General features: G+C 42.1%; 1 protein-coding gene across 1 annotated transcript; it reads right to left on the bottom strand.

Annotated features, from left to right (window-relative positions):
• Window positions 1-870: 870 nt before the first annotated feature.
• On the bottom strand, window positions 871-21,927 carry ndufs4 (NADH:ubiquinone oxidoreductase subunit S4). The gene is made up of 5 exons (XM_061672094.1): window positions 21,814-21,927; window positions 18,659-18,737; window positions 2,925-3,097; window positions 2,783-2,856; window positions 871-1,078 (listed from the first exon to the last, which is right to left on the bottom strand). The coding sequence occupies exons 1-5, from the start codon at window positions 21,906-21,908 to the stop codon at window positions 975-977; spliced, it is 525 nt and encodes a 174-aa protein (XP_061528078.1). The 5' UTR covers window positions 21,909-21,927; the 3' UTR covers window positions 871-974.
• Window positions 21,928-22,999: the final 1,072 nt, after the last annotated feature.

The raw sequence follows: 22,999 nt of genomic DNA, 5'->3' as shown, positions 1-22,999 counted from the left end.
GAGCGGGATCGGGCCGCAGAGTAACGCCACTGTTTACTGAACACAAAGGCCGCAAACAATCTCCGCTTTCAAACCATTTGCGGCTCGTTCACATCGCCATGTTATCGCGGAAATGCGTTTCGGTACTTTATCGCCTGAGTTATGTGTCTTGTTGTTGTTACTCTCCAGGAAAGGACATATAAAAAAAGAAAAGGTTACATGATAGACAGTTATAGCATTTATGGCAACGACTGAATCTGAATCTTTCCGACACGAACCCCATAATATGGTAATAATATGTCATTATTACAATAAATGTTTGTATGAAAAAAAAAACACTTCTAAGCCATGAATGGAAAAAGTAAGGCCATAACTGAATAGTCTTTTGCCGCAGGACGTATTCTTACACCGCCACACGTGTCCAGACCGTCGTGAACGGAGAACCCCGTGTAATCTTCTCCTTAGGATAGTTTCATGCTTTCAAGTCCATTTAAGGGTTTGATGTGCTGCTTCAACACCAAAGACACCAGTTTCATTAAAATAGGGACCTGGATTTGACTGAATTTCATTGTTTGTCATGCAATGGTATATAATCGACAACACAAGAGGCTACTAATAATAATGCTTATGCTGTTGTCAATCATCATCTAAGAAAAAAAATCCCAAACTCCAAAGGCAGATGGAAGCAAAATGTCACCCGGGGGAAAAACAGCAATTTTGGCCAACACATATATTTATTCCAGCGTTTAAACAGGTTCTGATTGTACTAGTAAGTTCCTTTGTTGCACAAACCTCCTCACACTGCAGACACTTCATGAATCAAGTGCGAAACATTAGGAAGTCGGTAATGAGGTGAATGTTTGAAAAATGAACGCAATAATGACCGCAAGGTTTTGGTTTAAACGTGTGATGAAGTTTTTATTGACAGGAATTATACAGGTCCGCTGCAGGCGGGACAACGGGAGGTCACGGCAACTAACAGATGACTCTGGAGTTTACTTAGCGGACCTTCTGGTCCTCTTATCCCAGGAGAAGTTGGCTCCGTAGGATTTGACGCGAGGCTTGGGGGTCCGTTTGTCGGTGATGTCGTAGCTCCAACCTGGAGGGCAAACATCAGCGTGAGTGATGGTCGACGAGGACGTCGCGAATGTTCACGTTGAACGACTTCCAACTGCGGCGGAGGCGTTGGGTGGACATCCGCGGGCTGGCTGTTGTCACCGAGTCATAAACACAGTACGGCCCGTCCTTTCAACAAACTCTTCCCAGATGCTTGGAGGCGTCATCGGCTGTTTGAACTTGCATTTCTAATCGACTCGCACACACTTTAAACGCAATTATTTAAAATGAAATGCTGGAATTTGATATCTGCAATGCCTGTACTGCATATTTAGAGCCATTTATGTGATCGTCATGGCTACTTTTATACAAACTTTTATTGCTTGTCTACCGGTCCTCGCTCAGTGTGCTGACACAAATGCTTTGGCGAAACTGGTTTTCATTTCTCTGCTATGTTACAGACCTGACAAAGGGTGACTTTAGGTCTTTTATCCTCTTAAGATACTTGAACACAACAAAACCTTGAGCGGTTTAAGAGGGCCGTAACCGTGTCACTCTTCAATGTAATTTTTTAATGAAAGCATCACACTTACAAAACGGTATATAGTGGAACCTGAGTTTTTGAGTGCCCCAGGTTTCATACAATTAATGTTTTTAATGATAATTTTGCCAAGTCCCCCCCCCCCCAAGTTGTACATCCGTTTGGTTTATGTACAGTTGAAAATGGTTCGCACATCCCACATCTGTCCCACCCTTATGACTCGGCCACTCATTTCCCAGAATTGAGCGCCAACAAAAAGCATCCCATGCGCAACTTTGAAGATTTTCTTGTAGCGCTTGGGAACGTGTCCTCATACCGCATTGCATCATGGACGTATCAGCCATTTTGGATCCTACCGACCTTGCTTACAACATGGGTTTCTGTTAACGCTCCTATTTTGTCAGGCGAATTTAAGCATGGTAAGATGTTGCCGTTTTATGTGGTGCAGCGTGTCCTCACATGAGTGAGACACTGAGCATCACACTAAGCAACCGTGGGGCCAAGGAAAGTTCCAAGTATCATCACTTTCATCACAGTTCTGAGGACTGGGGTTCAATCCCCGGCCCCGCCTGTGTGGAGTTTGCATGTTCTCTCCGTGCCTGCGTGGGTTTTCTCCAGGCACTCCGGTTTCCTCCCACATCCCAAAAACATGCATTCATTGGAGACTCTAAATTGCCCGTAGGTGTGAATGTGAGTGTGACTGGTTGTTTGTATGTGCCCTGCAATTGGCTGGCAACCAGTTCAGGGTGTACCCCGCCTCCTGCCCAATGATAGCTGGGATAGGCTCCGGCACGCCCGCGACCCTAGTGAGGAGAACCGGCTCAGAAAATGGATAGATGGATGAATTTGGAACGCCTAATCTCTATAAAAAATGTTTTTGGGGGGGGGGGGGATGGGATGAATTGAATTTTCATTATTTCCTATGGGAAATATTGCTTCTGTTTTCCTACAACTCCGTTTTTGACTTTTTGGAACGGATGAATAAAAAAAAAACACTAATTCTGATGACTGATGGAATGGGTTGCCATTGCGAATCCTAATCAGGCTTCTGTTTCCACTGCGAGGTGTGTCTCTCTCGTAATATCAGGACATCAACTCGATTAAAGAAAGAGAAACGCAACACGGAACAGTGTACATTATTGTGAATTAACACATTTTCTTCCCCTGGCACTCTAAACAAAGCTTAAAACACTGAAACACAATTACCGTTTTTCTCAGCAAAGGCAATGGCGTCTTCCTTGGAGGAGAAAGCGAGCACCATGTTGGATAAGGGGTCAGCGCTGCGAAATAAATCAAAATGTGAAGCAAGGACCTCGTATGTAAAATATCTTGAGAGAGCGGTTCTTACGTTGAGGCCCAGCCCATCAGTGGATTCTCCCAACGCTCCCTGGTGTCAAAGTCCATCGCCCACTTCTTGGTGTTGTTCACTCCCGACTGCATGGCTGTTCTGGCGGGCACGAAGATGTGAACTTTGCGTGTTTTCACATGCTCCTCCGGCACCCCTGTCACAGCGCTTATGTCCTGGGAGCACAGAGGAACAAATGACTTTGAAATCAGCTGATGAGTCAACTTGTAGTCAGACGCACAGTTGGTAGGGTGATTTGAGGCAACATCTCTTGCACTCTTCCTGGCTCTTTCATTCTATTGGGTGAATGATATATTTTCCCCCAACATTTGAGCTTGAAGGATTTGTGATGGGGGCTGCGAGAAAGTTGACTAGCAGGTGTTCAGAGGCCACGAGAAAACGACAACGTATTCTACATGCCAGAATTCTAGAAGAGCGCAAAATCTGCCTTGTAAATCATGTGATCTTCGCATTAATCAGTCAAGATTTATGTCTACTTTTCCATGGCACACTAAAAAAAGTTTTATTGATTCCAATTTGAGCATATATTTCAACGTAACGTAAATGTCAGTGTTTGATACAGATAATATATCTTTCCTACAGCAGTTCAGAAATTCAACTTGGCTTTAGCCTTTTGGGATGGTTGGACTTCTTTTAAAATTGGACACAAAATCCCATGGCCTCCACAAGGTTCAAACTTCTGTGTCTTGGCTAGGCCCTTTCCACCAAATTTATTATTACATTGGTGCCTTGAGATACGAGTGACCCGACTATCAAGTTCTTGAAATAAAATTCGGTTGATTTTTTTTTTTTGCCTTGCAAGCAAAAATGAGAGATTGTGGCAGTGAACTCAACTCAGCTGACCTCACAACAAGCAGCAGTTTGTGAACGAGTCTTAAAAAAAAAAAAAAAATTTTAAAAGGCTGCCAGCTCTTTATTGTCTCTCCAAGTTGAGGTTTACTGTCAAACTTAACATAAAACAGAGAGTGACGCATGTATTTAAAACAATAGATTTGCCTTAGGAATACCTACACCTACCTACCTAATGCTTAAAGCATTAACTTTGGAACGAAAAGTTACCGGCGACAAAATGTTCCAGGGCTAAAAGCGAACATCTCTCTCGCATTCACTTGGATGAAGTGAAAGCCCGACAATTCCGGTGATATATTCGCACCAACAGAAAGTAAAGCCACTGTTGACAAGAAGATGGGATAATTGTGTGGTGGGGGGAGGGGTGTATATTCCTAAGCAACTGGTGCTCCTTGAAGCTCTTATCAAGGATTCTGTCCAATTTCAGACGGAAAGAGCGAACAGGCGATGGGGAGTGGACGACAAAACCCGAACGAACCTCCCAGCACCCCGGCAGCAACCACCCAAGACCGAGGTCTTCCCTTTCAATTGAAGAATTTTACACGTTTCAATGGCCTTTACAACTTCAAAGAATAAAATTTTCATCATTGTCTGTCATCCGCCGCTTGATTTGTAGAGAGGAGGAAGGGGGGAGGCGGGGTCGCTTTGCATGAACTCCACACACAAAAGCCCCATCTATGCTGCGGTAAAGGAGATTCCAACGGTATTTAAGCCTTGTAAATTACAGGGCCAACTGCTAAACATCTTTGGCCGTGGTGCGACTCAATGTAATCATAAACAAGATCTGCACGTTGAAAGGATTGTTCAAGGAAAAGAGGGACAAAAGGGGGAGAAGAATTCACAAGTGCTTGGTAATTATTTCCGTCTGCCCCAACTACTTAACCTTAACAATTCCTGTGTGTTGCCGAGAAGAGAAAAACATGTTCTCTTCACCCTAAAGGAGAGCGGCGGATGGCTGATGACATAAGAACAACCGAGACCGTGTGAGAGTGTAACTAAATTAAGACGCCTTTGTTTCTCCCGTCCTTTTGTTTCTCAGCAAGTTGGAAACTGGTGAAGAAAACCATACATGTTTGGAAATGTTGTCGGCGTTGGGATTTAAGCAGAAATTGTGTGACTAACCAGAGGATCCAAGATGCAGTACTGTGAAAAACAAACAACTATTTGATTCTCAGCATCCATATGAGACATTTTTTGGACAAACTAAAGTATCAGTGTGAACGCTCGTCTCTGATCAATTTACACAATAAGAAATCATTAGTGTGAATGATCTCTTCGCATTCGCACCTCAAGATTTTCAAAAACAAAACAAGTGACGATGCCTCTCGCTTAGCATTGACACAATAAAAACAACATTAGTGTCAATGCTTCTCACAAAAACCTAACATTTCCTGGCACACGAGAGCATTTGTGGCGATATAACATTTCTTTATATTATTTTATAGAAAATACAGAGGAGAGCATTAAACGTGAATGCTGGTCTCTTAGCATTAACACAATAAGACTTAAAACTTCTGTAAATAAACGCTTGAATCTCAGCATTCACATGCCATTTAATTTGGACACACAAGGTCATGAGTGTCAGTGCATAGATTCACACAACATGATTTTATGGCATACATATTTATTTTTTCAAATACAGTGGTGCCTTGAAATACAAGATTTATTCGTTTCGTGACGACGGTCTTAACTCTGTTTCCACCTCCAAAAAAAATTAATTGTAAAGTATTTTTAATAAGACAAATACCACTCTATAATATTATACTTTATAAAAACATAGAATGTAAAGAAGTAAACATTTTTTGCTAAATTTTTTAGCCTCAATTCAATGGACACTGTGCTGCTTCTATTGGTCTGCGTGACATGACCACCTAGGGGTAGTATAATATAGGCATACCGATATAAACTGAGCCGGTCAAAACTACCCAGTAAGCTGCAGTAATATTAGTAATTTTTCACAGAGGATAAAGAATATGCCTAAGTATTGTTATATTGTCTCTCTTCATGTGTTGCGTCGCCATTTGTTCCAAGGTATTTGTTGCTAAAAGGGTTATAACACAGCAACACTGGTGTTATTCGTTAGAACAATAAATGCCGTTTCCCATTATGTGTTAGCATTAAGCTAGCGGGGGCATTCCTAAGGCAAAGTTGTTTTAAAGGTCAGAGGACAAAGATGTTAAAACATTTCTTGATAACTCTAGAACCCCTTTATAAACCAAATCTGCCATTTCGAAGTGATTATATAGCAGATATACAGCAGTTAAATCGATAAATATGATTCAGAATGCGCATTCGGGTCTTCGGCTCTATCCGGCGCTGTGACGTCACACGAGCCAAACAGCCTGTTCATTCGGCGTTGTGTGCCATTGTTCCATGCTGTTGTTCCCGTCCTTGTATATTTGTTGTCGCATGATTTAGCGATGTCCCGATGGTTTATTGTGTTGCATTTGATTGTACAAATGGTTCAGGCAGTGGAAAGAGGCTTTCCAAGTGAAAAAGGAATATGTGACCAGTGAATAGGGAAAGTCAACTGCCAGGGGAAGAAACGCGGTCAGCTATGGGTCCCTAGCAAGCATTCCAAACTCTGTGCTGATCACTTCGAGCCGGCGTGTTTTGAGAAACACAGCAGAACACGATACGCAGGTGTAGTGAGGCAGAGGCTGAAACCAGCTGCGGTGCCAACTATTTTTCCTACGGCCATCGGGACCTCAACAGCCAGCAAGAGAAATAAATCTCGCAGCCGCCACAGTGACGGGGCGAAGCAGCGCAGACAAGAGGTAAGATTTCCTTGTATATACCTACGACTATTATGGTTATTATGCACTGGGCGGTAGGAAAAAAAGACCCACACATTACTTTTCAGTACTGTCATCTGTGGCAATATTTCTAGCCATGACTGTATAAAAAGATACGCTTTAGACATACCGTCACATCGAGCCGGTGGCCACTCTCTTTTTCTGTTGAACAGCTGCTACTTGGCTGCTCGTCGTCATCACTGTCAGGTTCCGACCTCCTGATCAGCTCAAACGTACGGTTTGACAAGTTCAGTTGGGTGCTCCTGTATATCGAAATCCTCCTCCTCCTCATATTCCAACACGTTGGCTTGCCATTGCGTATAGAGTGTGGTGCGCTGTGTTTGGCAATTGCAACGTCTATTCCGGTAGACATTGCGGTGGATAGAGTAACCACAACCCGGTGTCTCGAGCTTCGGATATGTTCGGGGAGTGCTCAATACGCGTAATAAAAAAACAATTTTTTAGCTAAACTATAGTTGAAAACTTGCTGGAAGTGACGTGCATGTATTACATAACATTATGAAAATATGAACCCATAACACCTTTATCCTCCGACTTATAAATACACTGCAACACCGATGCTATTCGCTAACACATCCATAGTGTTTTGCATTGTTTCTTAACAATAAACTAAACAGACTTATCTAAAGCAAAGCAATCTGTTTTTTTTAAATACGCAATGTGTAATTCTCTTTGTTTTATGTTTAGTTTGACAGCAAACTTAACTGGGAGTGGCAATAACCAGCTTGGAATTCTTCGCCATCAGCCAAGCTGTTGCTTGTTAAGTTCAGTGCTACCATATAGTGCTGCAAGTCAAAACAAAAATGACAGCTCGTATCGAGAAACTCGTTAGTCTGAAAATGCTCTGACACCCAAGAGCAATAATATTAATGCGTTTCTCTTAGGATTCACACAATAAGTAATACATGTAATGTCCAGCAGCATTAGTGTGAACGCTTTCACCATGCAGACGTAAGAGAAGTAGTACGGTGAGTGATTCATCTGAATGTAGTGGTGCTTGAATCACCTCTTACTCAAAAGGTCCTTCATGAAGGCGGTAGGCTGTGTCAAAACAAAGGCACTGGAAACACTCTTGGTTCATTATGGGCCACTGTAAGCGCTAGGAGCAGTCTAGACCATGCCGGCATGCATGAGACCGAGGACTCACAAGGTTATCAGTCCGGCACACTGTGGGCCACAATACTGGGATTCACAAAGGGAACGATTGTGGCTGGAATGCGCTGCGTTCCCAGGAGGACTAGGCGGCAGCCTTTACAAAAGGAAAAACCCGCACGGTGGGCACTTTTTCTTCTGCCACGTACAGCAAGAAAAATGAGAACTATCAAGTTTGACACTATTCACAGGGCCTTCAGAGGGCCCGACAATACCTGGCTGCGCAGACAGAATGCTGAGATTAAGAGCAGGGGGGTGCGGGCGCTAAAGTCTCCGTCACGTGAAAGCGTGTCGGTATTTGTGACACCTCCGAGCCACATGCCAAATTAAGAGCATAGGGAGGCTTGTCGCGGTGGGGTCGCCGGTTCTACCACAATGCTGAAAGCTGCTACTCCTAATGCTCTGACTGGGACCTGCAATGGCCAGTTGCATAAACGCCGCATGCACTTGATAACAAGCGCAATTTGGCTCCATAGATATTTGTATTGGTGCGGTGAGAATGTACTTTTTAACTGCAGGACAGGTTGACAGAAAATAACAATAAGTGGGATTTATTTTCAATGCTCAAAGAATCCATCAAATCAAAGATGTTGTTTGGCTCCATTTTGGCATTTCAAGTCAAGTCTGACTTCCTGTCCACTGGAGCATTTTGTTATTTTGCACTTAGATTAGCTCCTTTCCTTTAATCCTGATTGGTTACATACAATCTTCCATTAATGAGCATGAATGTCGATGAATGACTTTTAGAGTCGCTTCACCAAAAAAAAAAAAAAAAAAAAAAACTATCAAGACACAGCTAAAGAAGCCTACCAAGGCTGAAAAAACAAAACACCCCCCAAAAAAAAAAAAAAAAAACCCCACAGCTGTGTATGAGTGAGGGACACAAACTGTCCTGCCAACATCATGTCCATATTGTTTCAATGATTTACACAAGATCGTTCACATTTCCTGCACTGCATTTCCCACAGTTTCGACATTGGAAATTTAAACCCACTTTTGCCTCCTTGGTGATATCTGCTCTCAACATTCTTGTTGATTTCATTTGCAGATCTACTTAAGAAAAAAAAAAAAAAAAAAGTAGGGGACATTTTAAGGATTTTTGTGGCCAACGTAAATGGAAAGAAAAGTGCCTTGAAAATATTTCTGACTAACGACCCAAGAAACCCAAGAAAACGCACTGGACAATTCATCTGAGATCACAGGCGGCCAAGTTGGATGAAGGTAGAAAACGTGTGGGGGATACGGACTAGCAGCTAATACCGAAGGACCTCACGGAGTTTTTGGCGGAACGGCGCCAAGAGCTGGGAGCGGCACGTCCTCTGCACCGTTACTGTTGGTTCGCTTATCTTGGATTTTCTCGCTCAAACACATGATACTCTCCTCGCGGCTATTGAGAAGAAGAGGATTATTTTAGTCCTAAAAGAAACCATAAAAATAAAATTCACATCTGTTTGTGTTGCTCCTTGACGGCTCAATTATTAGAAAATCATCTGCGTACGGGGAAGCCAAGAGGCAGACGTGCACAACATTAGCATGGTAAACCTCAGCTCAGCAAGCATCCAAGGATCAAGTGTGTGAATGCGTTTTGCTTTTTCTTGGGCACTTGGCAATATCCATCCATTATCTGAGCCGCTTATCCTCACAAGGGCAGGAGGCGGGGTACACCCTGAACTGGTTGCCAGCCAATCGCAGGGCACATATAAACAAACAACCATTCGCACTCACATTCACACCTACGGGCAATTTAGAGACTTCAATTAACCTACCATGCATGTTTTTGGGATGTGGGAGGAAACCGGAGTGCCCGGAGAAAACCCACGCAGGCAAGGGGAGAACATGCAAACTCCACACAGGCGGGGCTGGGGATTGAACCCCGGTCCTCAGAACTGTGAGGCAGTCGCTCTAACCAGACGTCCACCATGCCTCCACTTGGAAATATTTACAGTAAATATATATATATATGTTTTTTTTTTTTTGTCACAGTGACAAGATGAACTGGCCGTCGTAGAAAGGTTTAGCTGGTTTTGCTGCCCTGTTTAGTCCTAGTTTGGCAAAACTATCGCAAGGGCATCGCCATTATAGTACACTGTACCTCTTCTGCTGACTGGCAATCACAAATCAAACCACAGCTGTGTTTGAGATTAGAATTGTGATTGGATGAGTGGGGCCTCCACACACAACAGCCTTCTGCCTGCAGTTTGGTTGAGCGGACTACTAGATTGATGTTTTTTGGGGGGCGGGGTTACCGCCGACGGTAACCTCTGTCTCAAAGAGAGGCTACAAAAAAATAAATATCATACATACTGAAGACAGCATTATGCCAGAAAAATAAAAAAACATCGTTTTTTGCTACATTATAGGAAACTGCAAATAGTCAAGTTGAATTTCGTGTTATTGGCATCTGTTTCTTACCTGCTTCCTTTTTTTATTTTAATTTTTATTATTGCATTCTTTCATCTTTTCTGAAACCTATTTTCTGCCGCTTTCTTTCTTTGTTTCGACACTTTCCTTTCTTGGCCTCTTTCCTGCCTTCCTTCCACTCAGGCCTGCTTTTAACCGTTGAGCCACGGGCAGCTGTGGACCAATGGTTAAGATCATCGCCTACCACCGTAGGGGATCAAGGTTCAAGACCCCGACTGGACCATCCGCCAACATCCCCCGGACTGGTGTCCTTGAGCAAGACACTGATACCCCGAAATGCTCCCCGAGCGCTTCAGCTGCCCCCTGCTCCAGTGTGTTCCACTAACAAGTGTATGTGTTCACTGTGATGGGTTAAATGCAGAGAACAAATTTCGTGTGCATGCATGCATGTTCAAGACAATAACAAGTGATTCTCCTTCTTCTTCTTCTTCTTCCCTGGTATATTTTTTCCTTACTGATCTCCTTCCTTCTTTTCCCAAGACCTGCTTTTTATTTGTGCATCCTCTCACCCTTCCTTTGTTTAAACCCACTTTTCTGCCATTTTCCTTCATTCCATTCTTCCATCACACCTGTTTATTATTCATGCAACCTCATGTCCTTCCTTCCGTCTTTTAAACCTGCTTCTCTGCCTTCCTTCCTTACCTTCTTCCTTCAACATCAGAACCTTTTCCCGCTTTCTGACATCCTTCCTTCCCGCCTACCTTCTTTTCGGCCTTCGTTCCCGCCTACCTTCCTTCTCTTAGACCTGCTCTTTATCTTGCATCTTTGCTTCCTTTGCTTAAAACTACTTTGTTGCCTTACTTCCTTCAGTCACTGTACAATACTGATTTAGAATCAATTTACTTCATTCTTGAATCAAATTATTTGTTATTATGCACGGTACCTGTAAACAAATTGTTTGTTTATGCTAAAGTGTGACTATTCTATTTTCATTCTCACAATGACTATATTAGGTAATTGATTGAGTGTCAGACCGATGGACCACGGTTGTTTGACAAAATGTCTCACACGGCGGCAGACGCCATGACAGCTATGATATGTCGGGCGTACGGTCAGGCTATCGTACCACAAACATCCGTATGACAAAGCTGCAGCTCGGCAGCCTGGAGAGGTCGCAGGGTCAGTGGAGCTGAATCATGTCGAGTCAGCATGTGTTGAAAGCCCAAACACATCACCCTTAACCCCACCCCTCAACCCAGTGTCCGGGCCGCACCCAGACCCAGACCCTCACTCAACAACCTCCGCCGGTTCCCACCTTCGCAACATCTTTGAAGTGTAAAAAGCGTGCCAATTACTGATTCGATGTTGAAACAAATATTAGGTTGCTTGCTCATGTATGGGAGTGGTCGAGGCCAAGAGAACAAGAAGCAGCTGGCGTGAGGGTCATCTCGAATCTCACATTACGCATACCATCGAGGATGGAAAGGCTGGACGGGCCATGTCATTTGTCTACGTATCATTGTCTGCTGTGTAGCATCCCGTACATTCTTGTTTCAAAAGTTCTTTTGGACAAATGCGGCAAGTTTGTGCCAAAGCTACTTTGAAGCATACATCTTTATTAAAATACCGCAGATCCAGATCAATTGACTTTCAAACACTGGACTCCAACCAACAAAAACCAGTGTTGGTGCATGATTGTTAGCGCACATGACGCACCAAAGAAAGTTTGGAATGACAGCTTCATGAGTCTAAATACTTGAAACAGGATCCTAAATGGAAACAGCTATTAGAATATGTCGCTCATTAATCCTGCCTGTCTGTAGTCTTCCAACAAAACTAACAGTGATACATTATTCTTTGGTAGATTAGTCCAGTCAGTAAATTTGTTTAATGGTACATCTACAACGAGTAGCACGGAGGAGGATAAAAGTTTCAGATGAAATCAGACCTATGTTATGTTCTAAACATGTAGTGTTCATAAGAGGTTTGATCCTGCAAACAAGTAAACAGAAGTGGCATGCAAGCTCTTCAAACAACACTTAGCAACTTCCTATGAAACTGGTCAATGCTGAAGGGGCTGAGGACTCCTCTTAAAAGGCTTAAGTCTGTATGGAAGAGAGTGTTAATGAATGAAATACTATTTAGTGGAGGATGCATAATAAAGCCTCTTGTCTGACGCCCTTCAAAGACATCCGACATCCGCAGACACAGCTGACATTTTGTATTTCACGTGCCTTTCGAGAGGGCAACCAGACAAAACACACTTCAGTTGTCTAGGGTGGGAGCGAGGGGACAGGAGGTGGGGTCGGGTCTGGTGTCGCAAACGTGCTCGGTGTCTGAGGCTAGACAGGCTTAGAGAATATACACCCCTGGACTGCAGACTTAAACTGCTTGGGCTAAATATAGCCCGACTGCGAGTAGCTTGTATTTTACAGTGATTCTGCCTCTTTACTGGACAAGAAAACACAGTTTCTTTTAGTTTTATGTCGTATTGTTAGTACGACATCAACTTCCTATCTCAACAACAGTAGTTTTTACTGCCACGTCTATGGTGTGTATGTCTCCTCACTGTTTAACACAGCATCTAATGAAACAAGAACTACCTTTCCTGGCAATAATGTTGGTATGGATTGATAATCATGTTGATTTTTGTCGCTGCCCAACTTCAGAGGTAGGTAACAAGATCACACGAAAACAACTTCGATTCGATAACGAATATTTCAACTTCAAGCGATATTTGAACTACTCGATTTCCACGAAATGTCGAAGGGCAACGCAATAGAAAAAAAGTAGATTTAGTTCCTGTTCTTATTCAAATGTATCATATGACATATATATACAAAAGTATACAGCATTGGAGCTAATTCAAATTAGGACTGGACGAGGAGGTCTGTGCTCTAGCGGTGGCCGAGGAGTTAACAATGCCACCTGGAACCAAATAAATGGATAAGGGCTGAACAAGCAGCCCCCCGTATGTGTGTGTGTGTGTGTGTGCGCCATTTGAGGCTGAGATGCTCATGTACTCATGCGTCATACTCCCTAATGAGGGCCATTCTAGCTATAGTTTGCACTTCCGTATTTGTAAAGGCAGAATATTTGATACAGGTCCTGTATTGAATCCTATTAGATGGTTAAGGTGCACCAACCGATAATTTAAAACAATTAGATTACATAAACCACCATGTCAAAAGATTACACTAAACCTTTTAGATAAGGCCAGTAGTTTTTGAGAACCCGCTGACAGCCTAACTTGCAACGATGAGAACATAGCTTCGTTGGCAGAAGTAATAACAGCGCCGTCCAAAACTTCCCTACGCCATACGAACTAAGCAAAAGCGTGATTGATTGTGACACAATTAGGACGATGATAATTGGACGCATCTTGGAGCTGTCATGTATTTCATAACAAGACGGCACGGACTTGGCGCCAAGAAAGACGTGGTTTGGTTTCTCACAATCAGATCAGTTAGTTAGACGTTATCTGCAGACCTTGCAATTCTACTGTTGGCTACATTGGCGGTATTGCCTCCTAACTATAAAGGAGGCAAGGAACAATTATGGTACCAGACATGGCTTATGAATGTACCCTGTGTCTTTGCAGTAGTCACCTTGATTGACAATCTCACAAGCTGTCATTCTGATTTCAATTTAGGGGTGTAATAGACAACATTAACCAGACTTTGGACAGAACCACCTACAGAGTTAGAACTGCACAGCTTTTGTCCAGCTGTGTATGTTAGATGTCCAGCAAAGGCTTTACTCTAAATTTGCTCTATTTCCCCATTGGAAGACTCACCGTGCTAAGCATCAAACACTAGTTTCATGCTTCACCGCCTGTCTTCTTTGCTTCCCCTCTTTATTCCCCCGCTCACGAATAATATACGTCTCCTCTCTCTTGTAAAACCCAAGTGCTTTTAGAGAACTCTATAACAAGGCTTCACGAGCACTTTAAGATTATGACGTTGCCTTTATGTGGGATGAGGGAACGTGCTTGCCCACAGGTAAATTCAACATAGATACTCAGACATATTGATGTTGGATTATTGCTTATTTTATGTACTTTCTAAGACTAGCGGAGCAAATGATCTCTCCCAAAGGGTGAGAACACAAAGCAGAAGGCTAGGCTGCAAGTGAGAGAGGTCGCAGACATTCCGTGTAAAGCTGTGTATCAGTGGCCTGCCAGCCGGACGCTGGGAGCTGCCCAGCATGCTAAATCAAACAATAATTACAAAGAAAAGCAGGTCGGCATGGGCAGTCTAGGAAACAGCTCTGGGCACTGGGGCTCCATCACGCAGGGCTTTTTATTTCATTTTATTTATTTATTTGTTTGTTTGTTTGTTTTTTTTGGGGTGGGGGGCTCAAGTTGAGGCGTTTTTGACAATGTGCTCAAAAACGTCAAACCTTTAAGCTGTTGCCACAAAAGGGTTAGTATTAAGGGTAGTAACTGTCATTCTGTAGTCCTTTTATTTAATGTGCATGAATTTTCCCTTAAAAGATATAAATAAACTGATTCACATTTGTTTCTTATGAATAGCCTCCAAGAAAGTATTTTTTTTCATTGCCAAATTTATCTTGGGAGAGTATTAATTTTAGTTTAATTCTTCTAACATATGAATTAATGATAGTTATATTATATTTATGCTGTCCTATGAATCATGTTAAAGTTCTTCATCTATGCATAGACATGCCTTTCATTGGCGAGTGACAATCTTAACTGCCCATGAAAAACATATGACAAGACGGGACTGGGGCATCTACACTCTGGGACTGAAGGTGGCAGAAATGTTTCAGTTTAATAAGAAACTAAAAAGACAAAATGTCCTCACACAATTTTGATGCTTCAGATAGTTTTTTTCACAACTGTCATTAATACTGTAAGCTTCCTAGTCTTAGAAAATCCAGGGGAAAAAAATGTTTATTCTACTCAGTATTCTTTCTAATCCTCAGCTCCAGGAGACTCGGTCCCCTCGTCCCCCATCCACCCCACCTCCCAATCCATCTGTAATAGAGATGAACATTACACAAAGTGCAGATGCAAGTTCCTGTAATCTTTGCACTGTTTTGGACAGACAAGATCGATGGAAAGATACTGAATGTCATCAAAAGATTTTTTGGCGCTAAATCAAAGATTGTTTTGCCACGGCCAATATGCAAGCTCATCTAAATGAGGTTATTCAGAAACGTTGGCAACACGACACAGCACTTTCTCCTCGGGCTGCTCGGGAGGGAGACAACGTGCAAACCCGACATAACCTCTCAGCGGACTGAGACCTTTGTTTGATTGGTCTAACCAGAAAGCAATTCGCACTTATTGACGTCCGGATGAATGACTAGCGTGCTGACATAGTCTGAATGCCCAAAAGGGAGAGGGCTCCCATTGGCCTCTCCCATGTGACCTGGGCACCAATGTACTGTAAACAGCTGAGGGCCTCTCTTTTTGGGCCCGTCTGAGCGAGCGTTGGAGTTCTTCCCGCCGTCGCCAGCAACGTCGGGCCACAAAAGAACCTCTGTGGCCAACAATACTGAAGTGCCCACTGTCTTTTTTCAGAGTCTCAGGGTGTCTCACAAACTTTTTCCAAGCTTCTTTTCTTTCACCACCAGCCCCCCACCCTCATTTTTGAGGCCCTTTTTTCCCCTCCCCTCTGCTGTTCTTCTAAGTAGCTCCCACTGAGAGGACAGAGACAGACACTCCACCCAGCCAAAGGTTTTTCTGCCAGTATGGTCAGCTTTGGTGTGAGACAAAAGCACACTGACGCTGCTCACACACAGCACCAAGGCCCCCCATCCCCAATCCACCAAACCCCAAAAACAAGCCCACAGCAGACTTCCACATTCTTACGAAGCTCCCCATTTATCATCTCGTATCTTAGTCGCCTTTTAACGACTTTAACAGTAGAACCTCCAAAGACCAACACAATCAAGTCCATCTCGGATGTTCAAAACCATTGTTACAACTTCTTCAAGAAATAATGGAAATATACACCATTAGTAAGCGTACAGACAATACTTTAGGTAATATTTTGCTATTTTAGTTCTGTTAAAAGAATTTTGCACAATATAATCTTATTCCAAGTGTTTCTTTGAGGCAACTGGTCATTCATTTTAACAAAGTTAAGACACACATTCGTTCGCCGCTGCTGCCGTTGGGCACAAGCACGTCATCGTGCCCGTTCTTCTTCGTTGGTTTACGCCGCTTCTTCATTGCTTTTCGCCACTACTTCTTCGCAGCTGGAGGACTAGGCAAAGAAACTGGGAAACGAAATGTTTAAATTTGAACGGTTCCGGGAGAACCGGAACGTTAGTCCCGGTTCCAATCGGTTCTCGATGCCCAACCCCAGTCACCCATTCTGTTCATAACTTTTATGGACAGAATTTCTAGGCGCAGCCAAGGCATAGAGCGGGTCCGGTTTGGTGACCTCAGTATTGCATCTCTGTTGGCTTCATCTAGCCGAGATCTCCAACTCTCACTGGAGCGGTTCGCAGCACAGTGTGAAGCGGTTGGGATGAAAATCAACACCTCCGAATTTGAGACCATGGTCCTCAAAAGGTGGAGTGCCCTCTCTAGGTCTGGGATGAGATCCTGCCCCAAGTGGAGGAGTTCAAGTATCTTGGGAGTCTTGTTCACGAGTGAGGGAAGAATGGAACGGGAGATCGACAGGCAGATCGGTGCGGCATCTACAGTGATGCGGACTATGTATCGCTCATTTGTGGTGAAGAAGGAAGCTATGCCAAAAGGCGAAGCTCTCAATTTACCAGTCGAGCTACGTTCCTACCCTCACCTATGCTCACAAGCTGTGGGTCGTGACTGAAAGAACAAGAATCCGGATACAGGCGGCCGAAATGAGTTTCCTCCGTGGGGTGTCTGGGCTCTCCCGTAGAGATAGGGTGAGAAGCTCGGTCATCTGGGAGGGGCTCAGAGTAGAATCACTGCTCCTCCACATTCAGAGGAGCCAGATGAGGTGGCTTGGGCATCTGATTGGGATGCCTCCCTGGTGAGGTGTTCCGGGCATGTCCCACCGGGAGGAGACCCTGGGACAACCCAGGACACGCTGGCGACACTACGTCTCCCGGCTGGTCTTGGAACGCCTCCTCATCCCCCCGGAAGAGCTGGTTGAAGTGGTTGGGGAGAGGGAAGTCTGGGCTTCCCTGCTAAAGCTACTGCCCCTGTGACCTGGCCTCGCATAAGCGGAGGAAAAGGGAGGGATGGATGGATATTATGTGCAATTCAACCCCCTGGCATATTTATTTTCGTTACATCCAAATCATTGCTGCATTTGTACCTTGGCACACATTGACAACTGCAAATCAGTATTTTTTAAATCTTTTTTATTGTGTCTTATTGTATCTTATTCTATTTATATTTCACAAGTCTTGAGACTTATTGGGCTAACCTAGGACCTTGGGTATTTAATTTTATGCCATATGTGTAAATGTGTGTTGGTATCACAATGAAACTCCTTGAATATTGGTTTAGATTTCAGCTCCTTGTTGCGAAAGACATCTGGACTACCTAATATAAAAGGTAGAAACAACCCCCTTTGAAAATGATTGCGTGGAGTGTTTTTACAAGATTAAATTAAGATGGAAAATATGAGCAAGCACATGGGTAATAAATGAGAGATTAGGAATGCAAAGACTGCAAATTCAGCAAATGGGAGCCCCAAACGGGATTATAGTACAAAAGCTACATTAGGTCCTATATTCATACACCCTGTGTATAACAAAGTAGACTAGCATGGTGTACACGTGGTTAAAACGTCTGCCTCACAGTTCTCAGGTTCATGGTTCGAATCTTGTTTCAGGACTTTCTGTGATAAATTTGAATGTTCTCCTCATGGTTGTGTGAGGCTTTTCTGGGTTTTCTTCCCCCCACATTCCAAAAACCTGCATGTTACGTTTATTGCGGTCTGTGGATAAGAAATGGCCCATAGGTGTCAATGTGAGTGTCAATGGTTGTTTGTCTCTGTGCTCTGCGATTGACAGGCAACAAGTCCAGGGCGGACCCCGCCCCTCACTTCAGCCTGGTATAGGCTCCAGCTCACCTGTGACCTTAATGAGGACAAGTGCTCCATAGAAAATGGATGGATGGATGATGGCATTATCCATTCCTCATTTGATTGTATGCATTTTATTCATGGTTAGTTTTCATAGCAATAATAAATGTCTTACTTTTTGGAGGCTGATTAGAGGATTCCTGCTACTAAAGTAATGCAACTCCTTTCAAGTACTTTTAATGTATGTTTCACATTTATATTTCTGAAACAACAGACATTTTGTTGTTTTACCTTACCTTAAGCAGGTCTCCCATCAGCACAAAATCATTGTATCATAATTATAGCGCTTGCCAGGATTTCACACAGTTCCCAATTCGACTGATTCCAGCGTCAATTTGGCAAGCGACGAGAAGAGTTTGTAACATTTTCTTCCACAAAAGCGTAATTGCTCTGGCCTCTGATAAAAGCATTGTGTGGTTGGAAAGCAGCACATGAGACAAACATCAATTTGTGTCTCACGTTGTAACAAGGAGGGAAAACTTACCAGTTTCTCATCAACTGTGATAAGCTGCGTGTCTGGTACCGCTCCCTCTGCCAGCCTCTGCGCGGACGTGCTTGCAGACCTAAAACCATTAGATGTGCATGTAATGCAGCGCAAATATATGACAAAATACACACAAAGTAGCAAAAGTGACAATTAGGCAAGCGGGACTATCTCGGAGAAAGCGAGGTGAAAATTAAGCAGTGAGGTGGGAATCCCCTCCCCGCTGCCTATTACTTCTGTCTGGTGAATTTCTGGCCGAGTGTGGCTCGCATCCTAATGACAGGATGTGCTTCATGTCAACTGTGGTCAACTGTCTGGTGAGGACTGGCTGTGTAGCTCTTTGTCAATGTGCAATGTGCCTCCAGAGCACCATTCTTCTAGACAATCACAAAGACGCTTCGCTTTGCTATCTGTAGGGATCGTACTCGGACGCAAAGAAATGCTCCGATACTATGACACCGACAACTCTTTACCAGCCTGACATATAACTACAGAGCAGATGGAGTACAAGCCATGACAGCCAAGACAGCCATGTGGCGATACTTTCAGCTACAAATGGATGAAAATTTTGCTCTGCAAGATGGATCATGAATTCCACACGGGTGGCGACTTTCGATGCAAGGTTCTTAAGCCCAGTTGCCCAGTCTACTCGGTGCTGCTTGGCTCCAGCTGAGATAGCCCCGCTCCCAACACAAAGCTGCGGTGGACGACACACTGGGGTGTGGCACGTTGAGTAAAAAGAAATAAGCAATGGCAAGATAAAGTATCAATTCAGCTGTCCATTTTGTTTTACTTTATAACCTGATTTTCGCAAGAAACATTTATTTTTACTCACTTTATTTTGTAGTTAAAACACACAGGTAACATGGCAATTGAATTACGACTTGTATAGCTACCAGACTACCTTCTTCTTCGTGACTTATCTATGTACTCCTTTTACATAGTGCCCTTAGTGTTCAGAATGAGACAAAAACATGCATTTGGAAGTTTAAAATGTCAGTAATGGCTAGCTGTTTCTCTAAAAACCATTTGATATTAGTGAAACTTATGCCATGTTCAATAAGTCTGTTACGTTTTTTTTAACAAAGTTTTATTTAGAGGCGTAATAATTAATTGAATGATCGACAATTAATTGATCAAATTAACCAACAACTATTTTGTAAAACAATTAATTGTTTAGAGTCATGGTGTATCTTAAAATTTACCAAATCCTCTGATTGCAGCCTCTTAACAGTAAATATTGTCAGATTTCTGTAGTCCTCCATAGAAGCAGACTGATTATCATTATGTTTAATCAAAATAAGACATTTGCAAACAACTGCTTTTACTTTGGAAAACAATGACCAACATGTTTCCCTATATTTTGTTATTTTATGGACCAAATCAGTAACTGAATCGTAATCGGTTTATGGAAACAAACTGTCAGTTTAAACTATTACAAAAAGAATTTATTTGCAGCCGTAGTATGAATAACTTACAAGTGACATGTAGTTGAACCTGAAGCAGCCTCTGAAGTGTATATCAAACTAGTAGCCCGTCACATTAATCTGTACCCAAGAAGTAGCTCTCAGTTTCAAAAAGGATGGTGAGTACCTCACTCCCTCTCCTGTGATATTGCTTAGTTGTTGTTTATTTGGTTTTGTTTAATCGTTAAAACAATAAGCAGTTATAAAAAAGTAATCTAATCTGAAAAAAAAAATTCCCAATAAACTTTAACGCCAAATAAACTTTTATCCAATTATTAGTTTAATCGATGGAATAACCCATTAAAAAATGTTTTTTTTCCTACCTAATTTTAATATTAAAAATCATTTTGATTTTGTCTTACTGAATAATCAAAATTTGGGGGATGGTGAATTTTGGGATTTTTGTTTACTGTAACGACAATTATCAGATTTCCAAACCAACCCAGGCTCGTGCTGTCCTAACGAAGCCTTGCGGCATTAACCGATGAAGCTTCCAGGCAAAACATCTTCTAACACAACCAGAAGTCCAGTTGTGATCGAGTCAATGTCCTGAGAATATAATCATCACAACACAGTTGAACAGTATTCATATCCACTTCCACAATCAAACGGGGCCAGGCAGTCAGATGACCGCAAACAAAGTCTCTGCGACCCCACACAGAATTAAAGTTTCCGAAGTGACTATTTTACGTGAAACATGGCAGAAAGGGGGTTTCTTTGGTGTTTGACTTTACATTCAACCGACATTTACCTTACAGACTACGAAAAACAACAGCTATAATCATGTGCTGTCATTTGCGTCTGCCTAAAATAACTCTACTTCAAACTAGAGGAAATGCGTCACAGTTTTCTAGGTAATCTCAGGCTGGTGAGCCAATAGTGCTTGTTCACAAGTGTAGACAAAGTTAATTTAAGACCATTTCTGGTGGCTGAATTTAGCTTAATTTATGTTATTTTATAAAGATTTAGGTTAATGTTGTTTTAGGCAAAGTGACTGTTGGACTATACCTTATGTTATCCAGTCCGATTTTATACTTTTGTGTATTTATTTTATTTATTTATCCAGGTAAGGCAATCGAGAACAGATTATCTTTTGCAATGCCAACGTGGATGCCATAAAACAAAGCATAATAAAAGCAAATACAAAATTTATAGTTTATGCTGATTAAAAACTAATTTCTAGTTAGTACTTCCTCAGTACTTTGAGGGTTTTTTTGCCCCTCCCCCCCGGGTACTTACTAACTCAATTCCCACATCTAGATACAATGACGATTTTTTTTAATTTATTTTTTTAAAGTTATGACACAAACAAATTGATAGTTGGGCACGTATAGCTTCCGCAATCATATGCTGAGCTGAGCAAGTGCGTAATTTCGAAACGATAGACACAAATAGCTACAGCTACCTTTGGCTAACAAGCCGGCTAACCGTGTGGGTTAAAGGGCGTTTTTTCTTTCTTGAAACAATCATTTCAATAGTTACACGCGCAGATTTAGCTTCCACTCATCAACCACCACCTATTTTGTCGGACTTGGACGTCTCGTTAATTCTTTTGATTATCTTGCGACAGGCTAGCCACACGGCCTACGAGCGACATTCTCTATCGAATAGAGGTAACATTTCTACTAAAGTCACTCCACGGTCATATAAATGGGTGTAAAAGGACCAAACACTCGATGTGATATTTACCTGAGGGGGTTTAGGAAGACTTTGGAAGCGGCGTTAGTCAAAGAAAGACGTCGCAGTCCAAAAAGTGACATTGAGGACGCCATGTTTGTTGTCATCGACTACATACGGCAGCTGCGGAAGGACAAAACAGTTGGCAGCCACGGAATGCGAATATTGTAACGACTGCAGCGTGCCGGCCGGGTTAACGACACGGTCGTTCGTGTCCAGACATGATTCAGAGCACAAATAATTTAATGACGACGTTTACAAGCTTAGTCACCACTTCCAGGATATGCACAAAATCATGCAAGCGATTTCTCTACCACAGTGTCATTGTGAACTCAGTGTTTTAATTGATCCATGTTTAACAGAGATGGCAAAAGCACTCATACTCTGTATTAAAGTAGAATTACAGACAACACTATTAAAGTAGCGGTACTGATTGAACTCCTGCTATAAAGCAAACGTTTTTTGTTTTTTTTTAAAGTACAGCCTCAGAATTATACTTATTTTTCACTGTCAATTGTATCAGCCATTCCAGAATTGTGTTATTATACCACCAACATTATTGGAAAAGCAACCATTTTATCATATGATTTGATCTGTACTGCTCAACCATCAACCGTACGCTTTTTATGAGATATTTTATTTGCTGTATCATATACTTTGCTGTGTTTGGTGCAACCCTTTTGTAGGAACCTAAAAAATAAATATATATATATATATATATATATATATTCGAAAATATTACTGAATAAATCCTTTTTAATTAAATAAATAAATTTACATTTAATTTGTATATATAATTACATACTAATACTGAATACTAATTTAATTTAAGAATACATTTATTACAGTAACAGGGGTATTCCCATCTAATTTGGGCGATTTTAATCATATCCACAAGACAAGAGTCAGGAAAATGAATAAGGAAAAAAAAAACGTTTATTGTCTTACTCTTCATATCTGTACAAATACCTTCAAACTTTTTTTGTATGTACATATGACATTTACATAAAAAATACAAAACTATATATTCATAAGAGAATTTTGTATTTCTCTTGCTAATGCGTAAAAATAAAAATGTGATGTGAGGAAACAAAAGAATAGAAACACTGTCGAAGTGATATTGTGTTGAATACTGCAGTAAAATACACGTTAATCCTATCGGAGCTCAGCGAGAGCAACATTGGCATAGTAGAAAGAC

The sequence above is a fragment of the Phycodurus eques genome, chromosome 3, assembly GCF_024500275.1.
Source record: "Phycodurus eques isolate BA_2022a chromosome 3, UOR_Pequ_1.1, whole genome shotgun sequence".
NCBI lineage: Eukaryota > Metazoa > Chordata > Actinopteri > Syngnathiformes > Syngnathidae > Phycodurus > Phycodurus eques.
The sequence above is the reverse complement of the archived record's forward strand: the minus strand, read 5'-3'. Positions and strand labels throughout refer to the sequence as shown.

Coding starts and splice junctions, on each gene's coding strand:
- ndufs4 (XM_061672094.1), bottom strand. CDS start 21,908: ATGACAACAAACATGGCGTCCTCAATGTCACTTTTTGGACTGCGACGT. Junction 2,857..2,924: donor CTGATGGGCTGGGCCTCAAC/GTAAGAACCGCT, acceptor TTTATTTCGCAG/CGCTGACCCCTTATCCAACA. Junction 1,079..2,782: donor TGCCTTTGCTGAGAAAAACG/GTAATTGTGTTT, acceptor TTTGCCCTCCAG/GTTGGAGCTACGACATCACC.